Source organism: Sorex fumeus, unplaced genomic scaffold (assembly GCF_029834395.1).
Source record: "Sorex fumeus unplaced genomic scaffold, SorFum_2.1 ptg000047l, whole genome shotgun sequence".
Classification (NCBI taxonomy): domain Eukaryota; kingdom Metazoa; phylum Chordata; class Mammalia; order Eulipotyphla; family Soricidae; genus Sorex; species Sorex fumeus.
This window is the reverse complement of record NW_026606104.1, coordinates 15,905,833-15,932,434: the sequence shown is the minus strand read 5'-3', so window position 1 is coordinate 15,932,434 and position 26,602 is coordinate 15,905,833. Positions and strand designations below refer to the sequence as shown.

General features: G+C 35.9%; 1 protein-coding gene across 1 annotated transcript in view; it reads right to left on the bottom strand.

Annotated features, from left to right (window-relative positions):
- The window catches only part of COL24A1 (collagen type XXIV alpha 1 chain), a 324,882-nt gene that overhangs the window by 71,886 nt on the left and 226,394 nt on the right, over positions 1 to 26,602 (bottom strand). Inside the window, exons 37-44 of the mRNA XM_056123526.1 lie at positions 23,665 to 23,718; positions 23,117 to 23,224; positions 12,714 to 12,767; positions 10,011 to 10,118; positions 6,809 to 6,862; positions 6,048 to 6,101; positions 4,256 to 4,312; positions 2,592 to 2,645 (exon numbers count right to left, since the gene is read on the bottom strand). Coding sequence (XP_055979501.1) covers positions 2,592 to 2,645; positions 4,256 to 4,312; positions 6,048 to 6,101; positions 6,809 to 6,862; positions 10,011 to 10,118; positions 12,714 to 12,767; positions 23,117 to 23,224; positions 23,665 to 23,718 — 543 coding nt within the window. The remainder of the gene's footprint in view (positions 1 to 2,591; positions 2,646 to 4,255; positions 4,313 to 6,047; positions 6,102 to 6,808; positions 6,863 to 10,010; positions 10,119 to 12,713; positions 12,768 to 23,116; positions 23,225 to 23,664; positions 23,719 to 26,602) is intronic.

The window sequence follows — 26,602 nt, the reverse complement described above, 5'->3', positions numbered from 1 at the left end:
AGCTGGAAGCCTGCCTCATCAGCAAAGGGGAGAAGGTAGCTGGAATAGAGAAGGGATCACTAAGAAAAAGATGGCTGGAGGAATCGGTCGGGATGGGAGATGTGTGCAGAAAGTTGATAAAGGACCAAACATGATTAACCTCTCAGGGTCTGTATTGCAAACCATAATGCCCAAAAGTAGAGAGATTATGGGGAATCATGTCTGCCATAGAGGCAGAGTGAGGGTGGGAAGGGGGGGTATACCGGGGATATTGGTGGTGGGGAATGTGCCCTGGTGGAGGGATGGGTGTTTGATCATTGCTTATAACTCTCTCATGGTGATTCAATAAAATAAAAAAAAATTTGTTTTTAATTATTTTCAAGAAATATGTTAATTTAATTATGGAAGCCACAAAAAAAGACATTGATGTTTTTAAATATGTGTGGAGAAGTTGAACATGAAAAAAGTTAAAGAAACTTAAGAAGTTTTTAAAATTTTTCTGGAAGCTATAGAGTTAGGCTATAGTCCAAAGAAAAACTATTAAGTAAATCAGTGAATATCTTGAATTAGGGAATACTTGCAGATACAAATGCATAAACTGAAAATAGAACATAAACTACCTCCTAAAATAAAATTATTTGCAATAGAAAATAACGGGCATCATAATTATTTCACAAATATTTTGATTGTCTTCAACATTTTGCAAATACTTAGAACCTCCTTCAATATTCCACAAATATTTAGTACTTCCTTCAACATTGCATAAAGAGTACTAGGGAGTATGAGTGAATTTTCAGATTTATGATTTAGAAAATCAGTTTATTAACAACAGCTATATATCTATTAGTTTGTCTATTCAAGTTAGTTAATTACATTTCCATTTCAGATAAGTTCATAATTTTTATAGCAGAGAGGTTTTGTATTAATGTGTACCAATTCATTATTAAAGTAAAATTTTTTTTGGAGTGAGTTTTTTTTATAGAGATATCATGCACTATTCTGAACAGGGTTTAAAACAAGACATCATGAAGGAAAGAAAGCAATTATATTCAAGTTGAGTAGCTAAGATACTTAAACATGAACAAATAATTAAATAAATAACATCAGAAACTGGTAAAATATTATGTTTAATGACTCTGATGAACAATAAATACTATAGGACTACAGAAAAAGGAAAAATTGATGCTAATTATACTGGGATAAGAGAAAAGGAGTATGAACTAGTAAAGAGTTAGCAGGATTTATTTAAGTAAATATTACATCATAATATGAGCAAGGAAAGAATTTAATGAGCAAAGGACTAAGGTAGGAATTACAGGGAGACAGTTTACAGATGACCATTTAGTTTTGCAACTGACATTTATAGATGAAGAGATAGAAGTTAAGAATACAGAACATCCACAGCACAAACAAGCTAATAAAAATAACAGAGAATGAATTCTACACATAGTTCAATGTAATCTTAACTAATGAAGTTGGTTGAGATTATGGTTATCCATTTGATCAATCGATTTTCAAGAACCGTGTGCTGAAACAGATTTTACGAGGAAAAAAAACACGATAATCTCGCAATACCTGTAGTATGAGCCATAAGGAAGAGAGAGGGAGAGTGGGGGAGATGTTGGAACTGCATGACTGAAACAGGATCAGCTCTGTAATTCTATATCTCATGTTTACTCAAAAAAATTTAAAAAAAAGGAAGCAAAGGAGCAGACAATGTCAATAAAAACAAGCCTTTAAACTAAGGGAAAAAAAGATAACTCTGTTGAATTCTTACAATATATCAGGAACTTTGCATTCTAAAAAACTAGAAATTTAACAATGAAAGGACATACAAGATTCTTATTGTCATGGACCTTATGTTTTGGGAGTAGAAGGAGAAAAAAAATAAGAAACAAATGTATAAAAATAGGTAAAAATAAAATACTATAAATAGCACTCTCATAAATAATAATATAGGTAGAGTGGATAATATGATATAAAGCTATGGGTATAAAGGCAATTAATATAAGACTCTAAAGAGGTGACAGTTTATCTGAGAAGTTAAAAATGATTGAAAAAAATCAATGGAAAGAAATAATGATTTTAGAAAGAACAAACATAAAGTACCAAAAGTGAGACTTCTAGGATCAAAAAGCACTGGAAGGGAGCACCAAGTAAAGGGTGTTGGGAGGATCCACCAAGGATGAGAGATGCATGCTGAAAGCAGACCGAACATGAGTGCAACTCAATGCCTCTTTTGCAAACCACGGCACCCAAAAGGAGAGAGAGAACAAACGGGAATGCCTGGCCATAGAGGCGGGGTGGGATGGGGGGTGGGAATGGGGTGGGTGGGAGGATTATTGGGATCATTGGTGGTGCAGAATGGGTACTGGTGGAGGGATAGGTACTTGATCATTGTATGACTGAAAACCACGCACAAAAATTTGTAAGTCTACAACTGTACTTCATGGTGTTTCACTAATAAAAATTAAAAAAAAAGCACTGGGAATTACAAATTACCTGAACTGTGCTTATTATTTCATCTCATTAGTTACTTTTTTGAAATTGAACAGAACCACAGAAAGACATGTTTAATAGTAGAAGTAAATGTGTAAATTTGCAGTCATTACCTTGTATCCTTCATCACCAGGCTCTCCTCTTTCTCCTCGATCCCCCACAGGACCCTGTGAAAAAAGTTTCACAGCTCCATCTACATATTGTAAATGCAGATGTCACAGAAAAAAAGTATGAAGCTTTTCAAATATAAAGTCTCATATATATTAATTTGCTTAGTTCCACTGAGTAGTTTCAATACCAAGAATATAGTCAAAATATATTAGGCATTAAACACTTTTAAAAATTTCATAATGGTTCTAGAGAAAACACTGAAGAAATTAAGCCTAATTAAAAGCTATGAACTTTCAGATAAAAATTGTTGCATAAGATATCCTAATACATGCATTTTCCCTTAATGTTAAAGTAGTTCTAAAAGCTTTATAAAGCAGGGTCATTCAGCAAGTAAATTTCATTAATTAAATATATTTAGGGCTAAAGAGATAGTATGGGGGGAGGGCATTTGCCTTGCATGCAGCTGACCCGGGTTCGATCCCCGGCATCCCATATGGTCCCCCAAGCACCGCCAGGAGTAATTCCTGGGTGCTGAGCTAGGAGTAATCTTTAAGCATCATCAGGTGTGACTCAAAAAGCAAAATATATATATATATATATATTTAATAAAGGTAAAGGCCCTCCCGTTGTTCATCGATTTGCTCGAGCGGGCCCAGTAACATCTCCATTGGAGATTTTGTTGTTACTGTGTTTGGCATATCGAATACATCACGGGTGGCTTGCCAGGCTCTGCCGTGTGGGCGAGATACTCTTGGTAGCTTGCCGGGCTCTCCGAGAGGGGCGGAGGAATCGAACTCGGGTCAGCCATGTTGGCTGCGTGCAAGGCAAACGCCCTACCGCTGTGCTATCGCTCCAGCCCTGTATAGACACAGTGAGGGTGGGGGGAATACTGAGAACATTGGTGGTGGAGAATGGGCACTGGTGGAGGAACGGGGACTCGATCATTGTATGACTGAAACATAAGCACGAAAGCGTGTAAGTCTGTAACTGTACCACATGGTGATTCATTAAAAAAAATTAAATTAAAAAAGAATATCTACTATTATAAAATGAAATGTAGAGCACATGTAGTTTATCAATCATCTGCATAAAGTTTTTATTACACATTTAATACTTAAACTTGAGATTTCCCTGTAAGAAGCTTTCCTTAGGCCAAAGACTTACTTAGATATAAGAAGTTTTCATACTTAGATTATGTGACTGTAAATAATACCCTCCTATAAAATCATGTGGTCTCCCAAGCAGAGATCAGGAAGCTGAGAGACACCACCTGTCATTCTTAGTCAATTGGGCTATTGGCTCAAAGCAAGGGCTTGAGCACATAATGCTATTCAGACCTCCCAGTTCCCAGGATATCTGGGCTACCCGGTCAGCGCTGGGGGCCTCCAGGGCTGCATCCAGTGATGCTCAGAATACCATGTATTGCTGGGAATCAACCTATCTTAACTGCTATATTATCTCCTGGCCCCTAAAATCATGCTATTAAACAAAACTAAATTACTTAAAAAAGGTGATATTGGTATTAGAAATCTATTGTTACCAACTTTTATCTTGAAACACCATTATTTTATTATTTACAAATCTAAGTCTTTTATTGAGGTCATACTAGTTTCAAAGACTGCATACGTTTTATTTCACACCAAGATAATTTTAGAAAAAGACCTACTGGTTCACCTCGAGGCCCAGGTGGTCCCAGGACTGTGTTATCTTCTCCTGGATAGCCCTAGAATAAATACAATGATTTATACCAACATCAGATTAAAATATGAAGTAACTTATTTTTTTTTGTTATGAAGTATACCATCTGGTTCTTTTAAAAATGGAGAATCGTAATAAACAAAGCATATGATACTTTATACAAAACTAATATTCACATATGGTTTCCCTTGAAAGCCTCAGTCTGCTTCAAAAGAGCGGCATAGAAATTGTTTCCGTGTCGGATTTCAATCCAGAGAAGTGCTGTTGTAGTTATTCTTTTCCCTGAGCAGTGGGGAGGTATGCATTTTAACTAAAACATACTTTTAAATTCATTTCTATTTAGGTTGTATTGATTTACAAGAATGTAAATAGTTATATACCTTAGAGGTACAACATTATCACACTATACCCACCACCAATGTACCAATAGCCTTCTATACTGTCTCCTGGACCCTTTCAGCTCACTCTGACCCCTGGCTTCCTCTTAGTAACCTCAGTTCTGTGGTAAAAATATAAAGGTTCATTTTTATTTAGATATAGTCTATTCCCTTGTTTTTGTTTCTTTATATACCATGATGAGTAAGATCATCTAGTATGTGTCTTTCTTTTTCTGTCTTATTTTGATGGGCATGACTCCCTGCAGTAGATCTATCCATATTGTAGCAAAGGTAAGATTCCATATTTCTCTAATGGTTGAATAGTATTTCCTGGTGTACATATATCATGCTGTAGTAATTCTTAAACTAGAAATTTACTAAAAAATACTCTGATGACTTATTTAATCTAATCTTATAATATCATTATTTTTACTGCTGCAGCGATAGCACAGCGGTAGGGCGTTTGCCTTACAAGCGGCCAACATGGCTGAGCCAAGTTCGATTCCTCCGCCCCTCTCGGAGAGCCCGGCAAGCTACTGAGAGTACCTTGCCTGCATGGCAGAGCCTGGCAAGCTACCCGTGATGTATTCGATATGCCAAACACAGTAACAACAAGTCTCACGATGGAGATGTTACTGGGCCCGCTCGAGCTCGAGTTCGAGCAATTTTTACAAATAATCTTATTTTTACATTACTGTTGTCTGCTTGAGCAAATCGATGAACAATAGGAGGTCAGTGCTACAGTGCTTATTTTTACATACATTTATGGATAGCAAAGTGTTTTCATGTATATTTAAATTCCATGTTCCATGTCGAAAAAAACCTACGGAAGGCATTTTTTTTTTTTTTTGCTTTTGTGTCACACCCAGTGATGCACAGGAATTATTCCTGGCTCATGCACTCAGGAATTACTCCTGGCAGTGCTCAGGGGACCTTATGGGATGCTGGGAATCGAACTCGGGTGAGCCATGTGCAAGGCAAACACCCTACCCGCTGTGCTATCACTCCAGCCCTATGGAAGGCGTTTTAATTTAAATTTTATCCCCCTGATATTTCTTTATATTTTTTCTGGAATAGTCAAGGCCAAGTCAAGGCCCTCCCGTTGATCGTCGATTTGCTCGAGCGGGCCCAGTAACGTCTCCATTGGAGACTTTGTTGTTACTGTGTCTGGCATATCGAATACTCTCGGTAGCTTGCCGGGCTCTCCGAGAGGGGCGGAGGAATCGAACTCGGGTCGGCCATGTTGGCCGCTTGTAAGGCGAACGCCCTACCCGCTGTGCTATATTTCCTAAATTGGAAGCTTGTTTCTTTTATTTTTGTTTCTATAAATTCTTGTGAATTTAATATTCAATTGAGGATTGAAAAATTAGTAAATATACATACTTTTTCTCCTTTTTGTCCAGGCAAGCCAGAAAGTCCTGGTTGGCCTTGATGACCCTGAAAAAAAGGAAAAGTAATTAGGTATTTTCTATTTTAGTTGAAAATACTTTACTTACTACCACTAAGTTCAAATAATCAGATATTATATTCTTCTGAAGGAAAAAGTTGAATTTTTTTTTTAATCTTGAAACTGGTTGAGAGATAGATATCAATTAAACCAGAGGTGGATGGATGCTTTGCTGACAGCGCATCATCTCTTGAGCATTATTGGGTATGTGATTGATGGCCCGGAGCACCAGGAGGTGTAGCTTCAGAAGCTCCCCCAAACAACTGTGGGCTGTAATCTCTGGCACCACAGGACCCAAGCAGCTTTACATACTCAGGCTGCATTAACAGTCAGCCTGGTTGGTTGAGAATTGCTGTAAGTGTATCCTGGGCCTCCAGAGAACTGCTTGAGAGAAACCCAACCTCCAACACACACAGAAATAATTCCTCCATTTTTATTTTTTGTCATTTTATTTTATTTTACAAAGTTGTTTGTTACCGACATTCACTATTTCAACAACAATCCCATCACCACTGCACATTCCCACCACCATTATTTTCAATCACAAAAAATATTTACTCTATGTTAGAATGTGACCTAAATGAGTTAGGAAGATTTATCAGGAAGATTCTATAATGGCTTGCATAATTCAGATGATGAACTTATTTTAACGTTTTAATACAAATTTATTCTCTTATTTTTAATTAAAAATTCTTACCGTATATCCTGGGATTCCTGGTTCCCCATCAGGTCCCATCAATCCTAAGTGTCCCTGAAAAGCAAAATAAATATTAGAGATTCTTGCAAAATACATAGTTTATTATTTAAACTACCACCTTCCAATTTCTTTTAATATAAAATTCCACCAAGTCTTAAAAATAGTAACCCCAAAATTCCATTCCCACCTTTTTTCACCCTGAATCATGAAAGTTCCACAAAAGAGTTCTTTTGGGCATGATATCACTTTTGTCATAAATATCCTTTATGAGAGTAAGAGAAAATCCTTTAGTTGTTAAAATCTTGTAGATTTGTAGCAAATTCTAGAAATGCAGTTTGTGCCCGTCGAAGTTTGTTAGTAGATGTACATCACTGAATATCAGAGACTGAAGCCTGACAATTTTTGTCATTACACCATCAAGGAGAACTCTAATCTGCTGGTTGGTTTTAGACAGTTGGATAAACATGATCTCAAACTCTAATCCAGCTTGTTATGATAATCACTGTATCACTGTCATCCCTTTGTTCATGGATTTACTCGAGCAGGTGCCAGTAATGTCTCTATTCGTCCCAGCCCTGAGATTTTAGCAGCCTCTCCTTCCTCGTCTTTCCCAACGACTGGAGGCTCTATCAGGCACAGGGGAATGAGACGTGTAATAGTTATTGGTTTTGGCATATCGAATACACCATGGGGAGCTTGCCAGGCTCTGCCCGTATGGGCGGGATACTCTCGGCAGCTTGCTGGGCTCTCCGAGAGGCATATATATAAACATATATATTTCCATAATGATAATTTCTATTTAATAATTTCTATTATAATAACAATTGAAAACTTATGTGAAGTAATTAGTTACAACTATTCTTATCATTAATATTTTAGCTGAGGACCCATATTAATTAAAAGCTAATTTTATTCCTATGTTACTAAAATGATGACAACTGAAAAAGCAGAAGAAATAGTAAATATCCTATCTTTCATACTAACAAAATTTTCTCTTCATCTCTCCTATATGAGACTCACAATAATTAGGAAATAAGACAATTAAGGCACAGAATAAGTACACAATTAGCCAAAATAATACTAACAAAAAGTCCCAGTCAGTGAAATAAATCATGATAACAAACAACAAAGTTAACATGATAATTTATCCAAAGAACTCCTAAGAATCATCACTGAAGTAGGTATGAAATAAGAATTTGAATAAAAAACAGCTTTCTTACTTAGCACCAATAACAAGATGCAACATAAAAAAGTATCACATAAAAAAGCAAAACGTTAAAGAAAAACTAAGAATAAACCTGGTAAGAATGGTGTAAGAACAAAAAAAAAATGCAACTTATTGAAGGACAGTAAATACAAACATATATTTCTTTATATGAAGATATACTATTAAATTAATTTGACAAGGTAACTAAATTTCATATGAAAGAGGAATTATTAGTAAGTTCTAGACTTTTCTGAAAAAGTCTACTATGGAGTATTTGTTGGAACAGATCATAAAGGATCCTATAACAGTATATTAACTTAAATTACTGTGATATTTGACTCAGGAACAAAGAGTCTAAAAAGAAGAAACAGAGGAAATAGAAATAGAGCCGTGAAATATTTGAGACTTCAGCCTATGACAGAGCTAACATTTCAGAAAAGTGAAATAGACTGACAGTTATTAAATGGCAGAGATAACTATCAACGTTGAAAAAAGACAATTAGCCTTATATAACTTTATCAAAAAGGAAACAAAAGGCTCTCTGCCTTAAAGAGATAACGAAAAAAAAGCTATATAATACTAAAGGATATGAAAGAAAGCCTAGAGCTAACTGTAAGAAATAGCTAATAAATTTGACTATGCAAAAATTAAAATATTTAATATGCAAAAGACAATATTAAGAGACAAATAATGAAAGTACAGTTGTCATTTATTTTAAAATACATTTAAAATCACACAAACATATAAATATAAAGGTATTATTGCTAGTTAATAAACAGCAACCTAACTGAAAAACATATAAATGTGTATCTGTAGGCAACTCCCAAAGGAAAATACAATATAAATTTATTATAATCAGAGAAATGCAAGTAGAAGCAAACAAATTTATACTTTTTCTTTTATTTATCTGGCAAACATCAAAAGGATTAATATGAATTTTACTGCTGGTTGTAGAGTACAAATTTATTGATACCTCTTGGAAAGGTAATATGGGAATACGTGTTAAAATTTAAAAGGTAGACATGACTTTTAGAAAAAATTTGAAGTAAAAGTCTACAATGAAGGCAATCGTATTTGGATATATCAATTACCATATTTATTAAAGTTAATCACATTGTATTAAAATAATGCTCCTGAATTTACATTGTATAATGCTCCTGAGCAAGCCAAGACCAAAAATTAGTAATTTAAATTAAAGGAGACCAGAAAGACCTAAAGAAGTAAGATAACAGTAAGGAGTTGCTCAAGTAAGCCTGAGAAAATAAACCTCCAGACAAAAGAATATCTGCAATGTTTTCAAAACATCTTGGTGAAAAGTATAGCTTTTGTGATTTTATCTGGAGACTAAATATATAGATTTTGTATATGATCTTGTGAAATATTAAAAAGACTACATTGGATGATCTGAAATATTTTGTATCCTTTCATGTTATGACTTTTTAACATATTTTAACATATTCATAACATAATTTTGTTGCTGTAAGTATAATACCCTTGTTTTCAACATCATACTGAGCTGATGCAAAAGACCAAGTATTACTAGAACTTACAGAGACTTATCACAGCAATTTAGAGAAACAATCTCCAGATAGCATACATAAAAAAATCCATTTTGAAGTAAACTTAATTTTCATAGCAATTTGTCAACCATGACAACATAGTTCTTCTAGATATTAAATCCTGATTTTAAGTGCAAGGCACACAAACTTTCCTACTTAGGTTAGATGTTATAATCAGATCTTTTTAGAACCTCATTTCATATTTTATTTCCATTTTAAGTTTTTTCCCCCTTTCCTTTTGCATGTCCAGAAACCACTAAGCCACTTAAGTACAGTGGAATGCTTACAATTCTCCACATCCCATGGTGGTAGATTATTTTCAATGGAGCTATTGCTTTCTCTGTAAAATTAATCAAGGGATGAAGCTTTAAGGGCAAGGATACATTTCTTTTCCATTCACGGTGAACTCATTTATGGCAACAAATCAAATACTGACCACAGCACCTCTAGTTCCTCTGGCACCCTTAGGACCACTCTCCCCAATCTGTCCAGGAGCGCCTCTGCTTCCAATTTCTCCTGTGGGCCCTATTTGTCCTTTGTCGCCCTGTGGAAATCATTAGGAAAGAAAAGTAAGAAAAAAAGAAAAGTTATATTTACATTAATAAAATATAGATATACCCAAATGACTACTTAAGGGTATTATATTTTAATTTAATTTTATATAATTTAATTTTATAGAATTTAAACTCTAGTTTGAATTTTACGAATAGAAATTTTGATTTACTACTATGATATACAGCCAGCTGACAATAATAACATACAATTGCCACCTAGGTGATCTTGAAGATAGAAATCAATTTAAAAAATTAGTAAAAAAATTACTTTGGTCAGATAAGGGATTTCTGGTGATTATATTGAACTACAAAAAAGAGCTTTTTAATTAAAAAAATTTATGTGTATATGTATGGATATATTCATGCATGTATTAATTCTTATGAGAAAACATAGGTCCTGTAAGAAGTCTGATTTACAGAGAACTTTAATGCCACGAAGTTCTGCTTAATGTAGACAGTCTCTAACAAGTATCTCTGTGGTATTTTGTTTTTGTTTTGGGGGGCCACAGACGACAATACTCAGAGGTTACCCCTCGTTCTACACGGAGAATTATTCCTATTGGTGCTTGGGGCACGATATGGGATGCTGGGGATTGAACAGTCAGCCATGTGCAAGGCAAATGCTTTATCTGCTGGGATTTCTTCTCACCCCTCTAAAATGCAGCTTTGAATATTTAAGGTCATCACCCAATATTTTGGGAGGTTGCCTTTAAAAGCTGTTAAATTTTTACATCCTTTTACATCTTGAAACTGGTTACTTTCTATTTTTTTGTTAGGTAAATAGGAGGTTTTCTCTATCAGTAAACTACAATTGCTCTTAAAAAATATTAAACACTGTAATTCATTTTCTGAATATTAGAACTAGGCTTTATAAAAAATGAAATAAACTGTCATTAATGAGTCACGAAAATGTTTGATTAAAAAGTGTCTTCAATACTGGGATTATTTTAATAGGTATGATCATGACCTAAGATTTATCTTATTAATTTTTCCCTATATATTATTATGCCTTATACTTCACCCCTAAGTTAGTTATGAACAGAAATGATAGACGTAGATTTTGAGACCTGGAATATAAATTTGAAGAAAATAAAAGCAAGTATATTTAGAAATGTTGGGAAAATAATTTATTAACACTTGAACAAATTACTGATGTAAAGATAAGTTTTCATTATGAGGTACTAGAACTTTTGTGATTATCATGTGATATTAGTAAAATATAAAGGAAGTAAATAAAACGTATCCTTAGTTTGTGCTTCTTAGTTAATATATGAAAAATAAGATCATTAGCCTTTTCAATTTAGAAAATCACACTACTAGTAATCCCAGAACAATTTTAATTATTGATTCCTTTAACTCTTTTTACTGAAATTTTTATTAAACAGCACAAATAGAATAATATACATTTTTTCCTTTTCTCTCTTTTCTTATCCATGATTACTAAAGAATTTTGGCAAATAGAATAAAAGGCAAAGTTTTTTTTTTTTAATTTTATTAGTGAAGCACCATGAGGTACAGTTGTAGATTTACAAATCTTTGTGCTTGGGTTTCGGTCATACAATGATCAAATACCCATCCCTCCACCAGTGCCCATTTTCCACTACCATGGATAATATCCCCCCACCCCCCCCACCCTGCCTCTGTGGCAGGGCATTCCCTTTTGTTCTCTCTCTCCTATTGGGTGTTGTGGTCAAGGCAAAGATCTTTTAGATCAAACAAAATAGAAAAATTATTTTCAAATAATTAAAGAGATTAATAGTTCCTTTAAATTTATAGTTCTTTAAAAAGCCAAATTTTTGAATTTGGCTTTTTATTTGAATACAATGAAGAAAAAACCATCACAAAGTTCTAAGAAGCTCTGAGAAATTACAAGCAATAAACCTATATTATTTATTTATTTTTTATTTTTTTATTTTATTTATTTATTTTTATATTTATTTATTTTTTAATAGTGAGGCACCATGAGGTACAGTTGTAGACTTACACATTTTTGTGCTTGGGTTTCGATTATACAATGATCAAACACCCATCCCTCCACCAGTGCGCATTTCCCACCACCTCCCCTTCGGATCCCAGCATCCCCTCCCCCCCCAGTCCCTATCCCACCCTGCCTCTGTGGCAGGGCATTTCCCTCTCTCTCCTTTTGGGTGCCATGGTCGGCAAAAGAGGCATTGAGTGGCAACCATGCTTGGTCGACAGTCTACCCTCAGCATGCTCTCCCATCATGGGCGGATCCTCCCAACACCCTTCACCTGGTGTTCCCTTATCTTTCTGAGCTCCCCCTTCCCCTAACATGTTAGGTTGTCCTCCGGGTCATTGAGTAAAATTTCTGGTACTAATCTCTGCCATACTTGGGTGTTAGTTTCCTATTTTGTTACTTTATGTTCCCCAGATGAATGCAATCTTTCTATGTCTATCCCTTTCTTTCTGAGTCATTTCGCTTAACATGATACTTTCCATGTAGTACCACTTGTATGTAAACTTCATGACTTCGTCTTTTCTAACAGCTACATAGTACTCCATTGTGTAAATGTGCCAGACTTTCTTCAACCAGTCATCTAAAACCTATATTTTTAAAAATGTACCTTTTTTCCTGGACGACCTCTTTGCCCTGGAACTCCCACAATTCCTTCGGGTCCCTGAATATTTAGTATAAAAAAAGAGAATGCATCATTAAAAGAAAGAACTAGATAGAATGTTTAAACATTTATAGCACATAGTAACTGAATTGAACCTAAGGAAAAGTGAGAACCAGTTTTCAACAATAATGTTTAATTGCTTCAGAACATTTAGAGATCTACCTAGTACTAATGAGTAATGTTCACATATGCAAACCAGGCATGAAAGGCACAGTTAAACTAACTTTCATTGTAGGAAGAAATGTATTGTGGGGTGGGAGAGATAGAACATGCCATGCACGTGGTCAGCCCTAGTTTAATCCTTTGCACCACATAGTACCTAAGTACCACCAAGATGGTACAGGTAATTTCAGGCAGTGCAGGGTTCAAGTAGCACTACTTGCTCAGACCCTTACATTGAACTTCCTAGCCAAGGATTTCCAAGAAAGGACACTGGGACACCTAAGTACTACTTGGGGCCTCCCCTCCAAAGAAAAATTCTATTTGATTTCAGTATATTTTTTATTAGCAAAATATAAATATAAATATAAATATAAATAAGGAAATCAAAATTAGTTCTACGAGCTACCGTGGTTTCAGTCTCTTACTGAATGCTTAGGACTGTTGAATGCTTAAAATATATCTGGTACATGGTCAAGGAGAATCTAGACTTTTCTTTGAGAAGATGATTAAAGAAATATTAATTTTGCTTTTGTATTTTGGGCCACACTGAGTGGTGCTCAGGGTTTACTACTGACTCTGTACTTAGGGATCACTGCTAGGGGGACTCAGGGCATGGTATGTGGTGCCCGGATTGAACCCAAATCAGACACAGGGTAGGCAAGCACCCTACCCACCATACTATCTCTCTAGCCCCTACAAAGACATTCTTGGCCTGTAGAGAAAAAGAAAAAAAGGAAAATCTAAGGAGAAAGGGGGCAATCATATTAAAATTGTTTGAAGCAATCTTCTCATTTCAATTTGTACTTTGGACAAAAGTTGACTAAAACTTTTAATATAAATTATTTTTTAATAAAAAATGGGCTAAAGTACTTTAGCGGTCATATGAATTTGCAGGTCAGTAATGGCTGGCATTAAATGAGATCCAAGTAAGCCAGATTGCAAGCTCTCAAATGGCTGATAATTAAATACAGTATTCCTTTCATTAGTTGGAAATGGATATGGAAATATCAAATTTGTGTTCCAAAGCCTGGCAAACTGCAAAAATGATGTGGACAAGACATAAATTGTGGCTTACCACTGTGTTATGGTAGGCTCTTGATAAATATTTGTTGAATGAATAAACAGATACCCCGGGAAATGACTCATGCTTGATGTACCTCAGCAAATGCTCTTCAAGTCTTGGGAAGTCACTAAATTTAGAGGCAAGCTATGTTCTACTGCTGTTGCTCCAACTGCATTGAAAGGTTCAAATGTCTGTCATACAACCTGAGACTTCTTTGGGGTCAGTACATACTTTTTTAAAAGAAAGTAATTAATTCTTATCACAAAAGTTAAGGGGCAAGCTTTCAAACACATTTTTCAGTTTCATATTCTGCTCTGCTATCGAACATATGATCATTGACACATTTCTAAATTTATAAATTCTACTTTCTATTATATAGCAATGGTATGGCAAAATAATACTGCCTCAAATGTTTAATAAGATTACGTGAGTGAATGTATAGAAAGCTTAGAAAGGACATGGTATTCTGAAGAACAAAATAAATAGGAAATTCTGACAATTTTGTCTTTTTAAAATACATTATATAATTTTTAAGAATATTATAAAGGTATAAACAGACACAATGAAACTAATGTACTCACCACTCACTCTAAGACTAGAATATGGAAACAATGTACTTATATATATTTAAAGTCCCATATATATAAAAACTTTTCTAAATAAAATTGTCTCCTCTCCTTGTTCAGATATCTTGTCCTCAATTCACTTATATAATTCTCATGCCTCTTTAAAATATTTTAATATAATTTATATGTGGAACTATTTAATTATTTATTTTATTTCATTACATTCTCAGACCATTTTCATTGATAACTCCTCTGCCTAGAACAAACATTTTCTCTACTCTTCACATGACTGTTTTCTCTTCTCATTAAGTATCTGGTTCACTTAATCTCATTAAGTCCAACTATAATCACCCCCAGTGTAAACTAGTTATTTATCAAGTCACTGTTCCATTGCATGTTATTCATAATACTTTAATTTTTTTCAGTTTTAGCACCACATCCAGGGGTACTCAGGGATTACTCCTGGCACAGTGCTTAGGGATCACTCCTAGGAGTACTCAAGGAACCATATACAGTGCTGGAAATCGAACCTGGGTAAGGTACATGCAACAAAAGCACCTTACCCATGTACTATCTCTCTGGTCCCCACAGTACATATTACTATTAAAAATTATCATTCTTATTCATATTTCCTTGCATACTACAATGTAAATTCCATTAAATCAGAAAACTTATTTGCTTTATTTACTGCTCTAAAAATATGGAGCGATAGCACAGCAGGTAGGGCGTTTACCTTGCATGCGGTCGACCCAGGTTCAATTCCTCCATCTCTCTCGGAGAGCCTGGCAAGCTACTGAGAATATCCCACCTGCATGGCAGAGCCTGGCAAGCTACCCATGCATATTCGATATGCCAAAAACAGTAACAAATCTCACAATGGAGACGTCACTGGTGCCTGCTTGAGCAAATCAATGAACTACAGTGCTACAGCAGTATTAAGAACTGTGGCTGGCCTGTAATTGTTGCTTAATAAATATTTAATAAATTAATAATGAAATACTAGCCCAAAGTACAAAATACAATTCAACAGATAATATTAACTATTAGGGTATTTGTGAAAAATAAAATGAATTAAATAAAAATTCATTTGTTAAAAATAACACCTTAAGGGCCAGAGCAACAGTACGATGGAGAGAGCATTTGCCTTGCATGCAGTCAAGCTGGGTTCGATCCCTGGCATATGGTACGCTGAGCACCGCCAGGAATAATTCCTGAGTGCAGAGCCAAGAATAAACCCTGAACACTGCTGGGTGTGACCCAAAAAAAGACAAAAGTAAATAAATAAATAAAAATAACACCTTAAAGAACATGTAGTAAAACAAAAATCCTAGTAAAACGGTAGAGATAGTGAGATTTTAAAAATGCTTTTTAGCTTCTAAAAATGGAAATATTGATGTAGCACAAAGGTTTTATACAGTAATGCTTAAAAACATGTGAACTAATTATGTATGAAAAGCAATTTATATATTGCATACTAGATTTTCACCCTGTTGTTATAATCAGAAAGATCTTTCTTTGTTTTTAGTATCCTTTCAAATAAAAGTTGTCTTGGACTGGAGAGATGGTAGGCAACTTAAAGCACTTGACTTATATGTTGCAGTGCTCTCCAGAGCACTGGCAGTAGGAGCCCTGAGTACAGAGCCACAAGAAGGCATCTCATCATTGCCAGGTGTAGGCCCATGTTCCCCTTTAGAAAAAGATAACTTGTTTTCTTTTTCTGATGAGAAGGGAGTCAATATTCACTTATATTATGCTCATTTTAGTGATTATCCTGAAAAGCATAGACAATATTTTGCTCCAACTGCTTACCAACTGTATTATCAATCCATCTTTCATTCCTTCCTTCCCTACTTCCCTCCTTCCTTTCTTTTTATTTGCTAAAAGAGTTACAGAGAATTTTATTTCTTTCTAATATTTTTCCATACATTACTTTTATTTTAACCGTATTTTTATTAAAATTATTAATCGAACATGGTTACAATAGTATTGATGTTTATGCATTGGGTGCAGAGAGTTACTGAACCTTTAATACCACCAAAGTGCCCAAGACTCCCCCCACTGTCCTTCCTTATGTTACGTCTGGTCTTTCTCCTCCTCACACAATCCTTCCCTCTAGTCCTACTCTGATAATGTCACTTCTATTGTCAGAATCCAAGTTTGTTTTCTACTGGATAATTTCCATTCCCCTGCTTTGTTTCCTTGTATGCCACATATGAGTGAGATCATCTCACTTGAATACCTAGGAATAGACTTGCTGAGATATATATATATATATATATATATATATATATATATATTCCTCCACCAAAATCCCTTTTCCTGGTGTCTCCAACTCTACTTACACTCTGATAATCTCAGTTCTGTGGTTAAAGCTCAAGGATTTGTTTTTATTTGGTTTGGTAGTTTCCTTGCTTTGCGTCTCTATTTGCCATATATGAGTCCGATCACCTGGCATTTGTCTTTTTCCTTTTGACTCATTTTGCATAGCATGATTTGCCCTAGTTACATCTATATTGCTGAAAAGGTAAGATTTTATCTTTCTTTCAGTTGAATAGTGTTCTTTGTAAATATGACATATATAACTTGTTAAGCCATCTCTGGTAGGCACTGGGATTGTTTCCATGTTTTGGGTTTTGTAAATAGTGCTATAGCAAACAAAGATATATGTATATCTTTTGGAATGTATTTTTGAATAGATACCTAAGCAAGTTGTGGAGCTGATGGACCATACAGATCTATTTAAAATATCGTGAGAGAAATTTAATGCAGTTTTTCATAGGGGATCAATCAATTTGTATTTTTATTAATAGAATATGGAAATTTTTTCGCTCCACCAGAACTTATATTTTGGGTCTTTTTTTGATATAGGTCATTATCACAGATATGAGGTAATCATTGTTTGATTTGTGCTTCTTTGAAAATAAGTGAAAAAAAGCATATTCTTTTGTCAACAACAACAAAAACGACATGTATGGCTATCAAATACATCAACAAAGAAATGCTGTTTTCACTAATAATTAGAAAACATTTATTTGTTCATGTATTTGACGGCCATCTAAGTCTTTCTTTGTTGAAAAGTCTATTCAGCTCTCTGCCCACTTTGGCAGAGAGGGCCTGTCTTTTGATTTCGTTTTTGAGTTTTATGTGTCTATCTCATATATTTAGGATATTAGTCTCTTGTCATACTTGTGATACAGAAATATTCCCTTCCATATTATAGCATGCATTTTCATTTAATGACAGTTTAATTGACTTTGCAGAAGTTTTTTAGTTTGAAATAGCCTTGTTATTCATTCTTGCTTTTATTTACTTTGCCATTAGAGTTGAGTTTTCAAAGACACCACAGGGGACTCAAGCAATAGCATAGCGGGTAGGGCATTTGCCTTGCACACGGCCAACCCAGGTTCAATTACCAGCATCCCATGTGATCCCCTGAGCACCACGATGGGTGGTTCCTGAGTGCAGAGCCAGGAGTAGCCCCTGTGCATCACCGGATGTGACCCAAAAATAAAAAAAAAAAAAAACCAAAAAACAACAATCAAAGACACCACAGAAGGCAATACCATGCAGTATATTGCATGTTTTTCTATTTATGATTTGCTTATATCCAAATAATTAGTTCACGATCACGATCACGACCATCCTGTTGTTCGTCGATTGCCTCAAGCAGGCCCCAGTAACATCTCCTTCATCCTAGCCCAGAGATTCAAGGCTCTTTCAGGGTTAGGAGAATGAGACCCATCATAGTTACTGGTATTTGGCATACTGGTTACGCCACGGGGAGTTTGCCAGACTTTGCCATGTGAACAGGTTACCCATTTGGTAGCCTGCCAGTTTGTCCAAAGTAAAAATGAGATAATAAGATATCGCGCGGCCGCATTTGCGGCCGTGCGCTTCCAGGATCTGGGTTTTATAGTCTCTGGGTCTTGGCCGTTGATGGGATTACAGGGCACCAGGGGGCCAGTTGGTGGGTGTGACCCCTGCCTACTGGAATATGGAGGATCTGGGTGGAGGATGCTCAGCCCTGATCCGAGCAGGCTTGGAGATCTCAGCCCCGGAACCCGCGTGCCTTTGTTCCTCTGCTGGTACCTTTGTGCGTGTGGAGAGTGGTCTCAGCATGGTGGTGGCTGGTTCTGAATAATTAGTTAATTTTAAGTATTTTTTTTGTACAGTATGAGATAGTAATCTAATTTCATTTTGCTTGCATGTGGCTATGCAATTTTCACAAAACCATTTATGGAAGATTTACTCTTTTTCCAGTGTATCGTCTTGGCCTCTTTGTTATAAAATTACTGTCCATAAATGCGCACATTAATTTCTGAGCTCCTGATTCTATTTCACTGTTGTATTTTTCTTTTTTTTTTTATCTTTTTTGTTTATTTTGGGTCACCGGGCAATGCACAGGAATTACTCCTGACTCTGCACTCATGAATTACTGCTAGCAGTGCTCAGGGGACCGTATGGGATACTGGGAATACCTTCCTCAGCCTATGCAAGGAAAATGCCCTACCAGCTGTGCTATTGTTCCAGCCCCTGTTGTATTTTTTCTTTCTTTAACTGTTCTGAGAGATAAAGTTTTGTAATGTAGTTTAAGGTTGGGGAGTGAGATACCATCGATCTTCTTTTGTCTCAGGATTGAATCTGCATATTGTGCTGAGTGTGAATGTCATCAGTTCTGGGGGGTGTGATACACCCAGTAATGCTTGAGGATCCTCCTGGTTCGGCACTCTGATTATTTCTGACAGTGCTCAGGGAATCATGTAGTGAAAGGAAATATGCCTGGGGTCCCTACAACCAAAGCATGTGCTCCAGTCCCTTCGAGTCTCTCCCTGACCTAGCATGGCCACTGAAATAATGCTTATTCTTCCAATTCATAAACATAAAATATATTTCCATTTATTTGTGTTTTGTTCTATTTCTTTTAAAAATTCCTTATACTCATCTCCTAAATTAAGTTTATTACTGAGTACTTAAAGTACTTAATTACTTCTGTTTAGGGAAGTTTTATTAAATGTGTATAGCCTATATAGAAGTCAATACGTTAAGCAACTATATCAGGATCTTTTCTAACTTGGTAAACAAAACAGAGTTCTGCCATTTCAGCAACCTCCAGATCATAATCATCTTGGGAGGTTTCGTAAATTCATCTCCAGCCATTTTATTATACATAAATTAGGAAACCAAAGAATAATCGCCCAATAATATACATGACTATTCGGAGAGCAACGATTTCAACAATTTGAACAATTCTTGCTCAATGTATAATGGTGAGATTTTTCTATTTCTGTGTTTTTTTTTATTACATCACAGTCCAGAATAAATACGCCTAACACCATAGTCAGAATCGAACAGAAGATAAAGATTTAGATAATCTTTACTCCTTAATAGCATTATGGACTTCAGATTCCTGTGCTTATTTTTTTTTTCAGAGTTTTCAAAAAGTATCTCAGAGACAAATTATACATGCTATCTATCATTCTTTTCTAACTACTGATATTCCTCTCAAGATTTTTAGAATAGAATAGCTACATCAACAGAATCTTAGAACTTAAGATTCTGTTGATGTAGCTTCTTAGAAAATGGTAACCAAATGTTTTTCATCTTTTTAAAAACATAATCCCCTCTACCTTCTATCTATCACACTACCCAAAAGATTAAGAAAGTTTATGCTTTAATAAGTCAAATAAATCTTTGTCTAAAAGGAATAAAATCATTTCATTTTTATATCTTAAACTTTGAAGTTCATGGTTTGACGTCTACTTAGATCTTAGCACAGTAGTAAATTTTTTCACGAAATGTGTGACAGATCGTAAGTCATGCAGATGTTTCTTTTCATATTGTTCCAAATTATTTTCTCATTCAGAGTTATGCATGTAGCTGACTGAACATTTAAGAATAGAATTCAAGCATAAAATTCTTTTTTCTTGCTCAAAGAAGTCTAATCTTAGATTTGAAAATATATTACCGATGTTTCTTTTGCCTTACTTGTCAATCTACATGTTCTCCCAATATTCCAGAAAGGAAAAAAACTATCGCCTTATATGCTTATTTAAAAGAGAATCAAAGGTAGCATCTTTGTGACATGCCTAATTTTTAGTGTAAAAATAAATTTAACATCCGGCAGTCTGATTAAGCAATAGCTCCTAGGATCAGATTATTCTTTTGAAAAAATGTACCATGGAATTTTTATTGAGTTTGAGTTGAAAGGAATTTAAGATTCCAAGAAAAAAAAAGAATAAAAACAACACACATGTGTTGTTACTAAAAAAAGGCACCAAAGATGTGTACAGGACAAGGTTGTTCCTGACAAAAGTTATCATGCAGATGAGATCAGTGTTTATTCTTTTCATGCCTTGTTTTAAGACCTCTTTTCTTCTTTGCATATCAGTCCTCATGATACTCTATCTCTCTTTTTGAAACCCTGAATGTCTTAACCAATGGTGCAGCTAGGCCTTTCTTTTCCTCTGTTCTGTGTTCTCCCTCCTCACCAACCCTTAGAGTTCTGTTAGGCAACTAGGCTGGTTAATTGACAGAAAAAAGGATGCTCAAATTTAATAATTACTAATGACAAATTTGCAAAAACAAATTTTATGAATCTTCAGGAAGACTGTTGTATAAGGGATTTTCCTCCACCTCCATAGCCCCCATGCATGTTACAAAGTGATGCTTGGGCATGCCACGAAAATGTTACCTTAAATTATTTTATATCTTCGTTGGAGGTCCAGTGAAAGAGATTGTCAGAATTACCTTGGCTTATATAAGGCCCTTGGGGATTAAGTCCCTGTTTGAATGCTTGCTCACTGAGTGAGATCTTCCAGATTATTTTCCACACAGATCACACAGAGGGATTGTCATGATGGCTTTCTCAGCACTGGGGTGTAAACTTGTCGCCTCACGTTTGGGCAAAGCATTTTAGGTCACCACATTGTTTTCTGGACCCTCCAATTCTTAAGAAAATAAGTGAAAGGGTACAAAAACTTTTGCTCTTTAGATAAAGAGATGCCTTCTTGTTTTATTGGTACTTGGTTTCTCTGTGAGTTGCCCTGATGCTAATGGAAAAGGGACACGTCATTTAAAAAAAAATGATAACTATGATGAACCCTAAAGAGCCCACTAATGCTCAAAGGCTGCTCACAGCTCAGCGCTCAGGGGTCCATTGAGTGCCAGGGATCAACCCAGGCCTCCTGCATGTAAATCATGTGCTCAGCCTAAGAGCCTAAGCCTCTTCTCTCTCTCTCTCTCTCTCTCTCTCTCTCTCTCTCTCTCTCTCTCTCTCTCCTCTTTTATCTCTCTCTCTGACCTTCTACCTTTTCTAACTAAACACCACATCAAGATGTTTTAAGTATTTAACATGCATTTTTCCTAAAAGTGATACTCTAAAATTAAGTCATTAGTAAATGGTAGCTGTTGAGATAAATTCTTATGGATGTGATTGAAATAGTTAATAGAATTGTCTTGAAATATCCTAAATTTTTAAATATTTTTTTCCTGAGAAAGTGCTTCCTCCTGGGAAGGTTATAAGAGAATTCACCTGTGGCATCTGAAGGGAAATCAAGTACTTTCAATATGAGTGAACCATAAGACAAAGAAGGTCTCATGAATAATTTGGGAATTTCCTAGGATTCTTACTATTTTGAATTAATGATATCAAAAAATGGACACAAAGCCAATTACTTCATCCCAAAGTGTAACTCACATCACATTGTATACCTTAAAATTATTCAATTATTATGTCAATCACTGTAGCATTGTAGCAATGTCCTCCCATTGTTCATCGATTTGCTCAGGCGGGCACCAGTAACGTCTCCATTGTGAGACTTGTTGTCACTCTTTTTGGCATATTGAATACATCACGGGTAGCTTGCCAGGCTTTGCTGTGCAGACAGAATACTCTCGGTAGCTTGCCAGGCTCTCTGAGAGGGGCGAAGGAATTGAACCTAGGTTGGCCATGTGCAAGGCAAATGCCCTACCTGCTATGCTATTGCTCTGGCCCATTGTGTCAATCATCTCAATAAAAATGAAGAAAAAATAGCAATTCCATAGTTTATATGCACTGTAACACTGTCCTCCCGTTGTTCATCGATTGGCTAGAGCGGGTACCAGTAATGTCTTCATTGTGAGACTTTGGGCATATCGAATACGTCACTGTTTTGGGCATATCGAATACCTCACAGATAGCTTGCCAGGCTTTGCCCTGTGGGCAGGATACTCTCGGTAGCTTGCTGGGCTCTCCAAGAGGGAGGGAGGAATTGAACCCAGGTCAGCCACATGCAAGGCAAATGCGCTACCCACTGTGCTATTGCTCTAGCCCATAGTTTATATGAAACGTGGAAAATGTTTCTTTCTTCCTTAATCTGAATTGATATTATATGTTTGATTTATATCTCTCCTACAGCATAATTCCTCATCTCTAATTACCAACTGGGTCTCTAAGGAGGCTAAAATTTTTGCATGCACGTTCTCCTGCGCATGTATGTGAGTGTGCAAATGTGTATATGTGTAGTCACATAAAATACTGATTTCATTGGGTATTTGAAAATAAACACAGAATTACTCACCAGAGGTCCCATTAGACCTGGTCTACCCATGGGCCCTGTAGTGCCCTGTGAGCCCGTCTCTCCTTTTTCTCCATCCTCTCCAGGAAGTCCCCTCTCTCCTGGAGCCCCCTATATAAGAAAAGGAAAGTAGTAAAATGATTATATCACTGTATCACTGTCATCCCGTTGTTCACTGATTTACTTGAGCCGGCACCAGTAACATCTCATTCGTCGCGGCCCTGAGATTTCAGCAGCCTCTCCCTACTTGTCTTTCCCAGTGCCACCGTATTGGATGCTCTTTCAGGGTCAGGGGAATGAGGCTTAGAACCTAAAACACTTAATTTAAATAAATTTTTTGGGGGGCCACCCGGGAGATGCTTATGGGGTTATTCCTGGCTCTGCATGCAGGACTCACTTCTGGCAGTACTTGGGGACTATATATGTTGCTGGGGATCAAATCCCAGTTGGCAGAGTACAAGGAAAATGCTCTCCCTGCTATTGCTCTAGTACCTTAGTTTAATACTTTAAGAATTCTACATCTACTTTACACATGTTAAAATATAATTTACCTTTATTCCATCTTTTCCTTGAAGACCTTCTTCTCCAGGAGCTCCCGGGTCACCCTATTTTATGATAAAATATTTATTACTGTGCTAAAGCATCTATCTTTATTTTTTGTTCCTGGCACCTAAAGAAACTAGCAGGTCTATGTATATTTATTTTTACTTATATTTTATTTATAAGGAGAAATTAACAATATAATAAACATGACTTAATTTCATTTTTGATAGCTCTGAAAAATGATTTAGAGCCTGACTTCTTAAACTGAGTCATGTAGTTAAATGTAGAGATGCCAAAAAATATGAAAACAGTAAAAAATTCCTCAATAAGAAAATGCAAAAAATTAATTCAAAATAAAACATACAATGGCTTTGATATATTTATGGCTATACTCACCCATGTTCGAATTTCTTCCATGAAAAGGGATAGTGAGTGGAAAAAGTTTAAAGAGTCCTATTTTAGAGCAGGCTTTCCCAAAGCAATAGAGCTAGCTCCCTGGGGATGCTGAAATGTTATAGGGAGGTAATAGCCCGCGTGCAACTGGGAGGTACTTTCTGTCTGTTTATATATAAAAAAGGTAGATTTTCAGGGGCACGCTGAGTGGTATTTTTTTCTGCAATGAGGCAGGGGGAGTGATTGAACCAGAGAATTTTGAGAACTTTGGTTAGAGTCACTGCTGTAAATTGAAGTATAGCCCCAGAATATTAATGACTTATAGATAGTTAAAGATGATATGTATTTATTTGCTCTAAAAATTCATAGTTTTCTGACACGTATCTGAGCTTAAGGGTTGCAAATAATGTACCTCATAAAATTATTATCTTAACATAAAATTACTACTACATTACCTTGCTATACACTGAAGTTACATGAATTAATAAAACTTAATTCAGATATGATCACAGTACCAGGATCTGCATTTTTTTTCCCTTACAGAGTTTCCCTAGGATAACACTGTTTTGTCCTTCCTCAGGCAGCTTAGGTTTATCAGGCCACAACCATTCCAGTGCTCCCAGTCACTCTCATTCTTTTGTTTATTTGTAACTACTTCACTCTCATTCTTTTGTTTATTTGTAACTCTTCCCCAAACAGTTAATCAGCTTATTCCCCTAATCAGATTCTGTTAATTTGTAAGGTCAGATCTTTCTAGGACACTGAACTTGTATTATAAGTTAATATTGCCTTTCTTCTCTCCTTAAGTCCTCTGAATAGTTTACCTTAAAGTAATGTCCTTTCTGTATGGACACAGGAAGACAGTTAATATTATGCTTTGTAACTTGGGAGTTGACTGATTCCGAATAATATTTACTCCTGGGTATCTGCTTTCTTGACTCAGTTGCCCTTAGTTCCTAGCACCCCCAAAGCAGGGTCCCAACGAGGGACTGAATGGACCCAGGGCAAGCTGTGAGCTACCCTGGCATCGAAATGGGTCAGGCCAAAGCACCACGATACTCAACTATAAGTTGAGGGTATGATCAAGGACAAATGCTGTCATGATCCAAAAGTAAGTAATGAAGAGACTAGGACCCTGCTGGGGCTAGGAAGACTAACCTGGCCTGAAGGACCATGGAATATATAGTGAGATGTCCTCAGGAAGAACCAAACTGTAAGTATATATCCCTTTCTGTGCTCATACAGGATGACATTGCTAGAAATATTAGAAGTAGATTTACTACAACTATTTAAATAGACTACTAGCTGAGGAAAGAATACACCCTTACTAGGATCCCACCCTTGAGCAGATCTCCTAGTAATCTGAAGTAATCTCTTTAGATAAGATTTTATCCTTGAGCTAATCTCTTGGAGGAGTGGTCTTACCTCTCTTTGTTGATTTGTTAATATTCAACCCACCTTTGTGTCACTGCCTTACATGATTGATATATAAACTAAGACTGTAAGCTTGGAGGGGGCTCAGGCTCCAGAGGGCAAAGTCAGAAGTGAGAGGGGCTCAGGCTTGAGAGAGAGAAGTAGAAGGGGAGTGAAGATTGGAATAAACTACAATTGATATCTACCAGCCTGGTCCTTATTCCTTCCTTCTCATGACCATCACCATCAACCTCCCCAGGGTGGGGGAAGCGGTGTGAGACCACTGAACGCAGGCAGTGAGAGAGATAGAGCGCTGCCGAACTTTTGAAAACACACAACAGAGCATATGACATGACTAAGGTCTTGGTATATCAAGATACTGTCTTCTAGATGCAGAATTTGTACTAATGTAGAATCATGCTTTATGAAGTTTAGGGTAGCATTAGCATCTCACTACCTGAACTGTTTAAAAGTAAACTAATCAGTGTTTCTTCCAATCACTTCAACACTTGCAACTTTAATAACTTATATTGCCTCAATAACCCTCTGCCTACTTCCCTTAATCTTACGGGGGAAAAAAAAGTTAAAAGAGAATAAAAGAGAAACTGAATGAAAAGCAAATCTCCCTATTTTGCCTTTTAGTAAATAAATAACCCTGACATTAACTCAGATGTCAATCTTAGGAACAACTTAACATATCTCTAAATGCTTTCTCTAGTCAAGTAACTTCTGCAAAATATTTAACAGTAAAAATTTACAATCATTTGTTATGTCAATTATGCAGGAGTAATTTTCTTTTGAAGTAAAGTTTATTTTTAGTGCAAACCATATCTCAATCTTTTGTCTTGTTAAGTCAAGACAAAAATATCCTGAGCATTTATCACTAGTATTTGTGACTTTATTCTCAATGCAAATACCAGGAGCAATCACAATGGTTCCACATATTGGGCAAGGGTTCTGCAGAGTATAACTGAGTTGGAGAGAAGGATGAATGAAGTCTCAATGTAAACAGGACTTGGCATGAAGCTTTTAGAATCATGAAATAAAGATAAGCATTTTCTATAATGTTCCAGGAAAGTACCATTTATAAAGTCTTTAGACCAAGTGTTAAGTCTGAAATAGGGTGAACCAATGCACTAA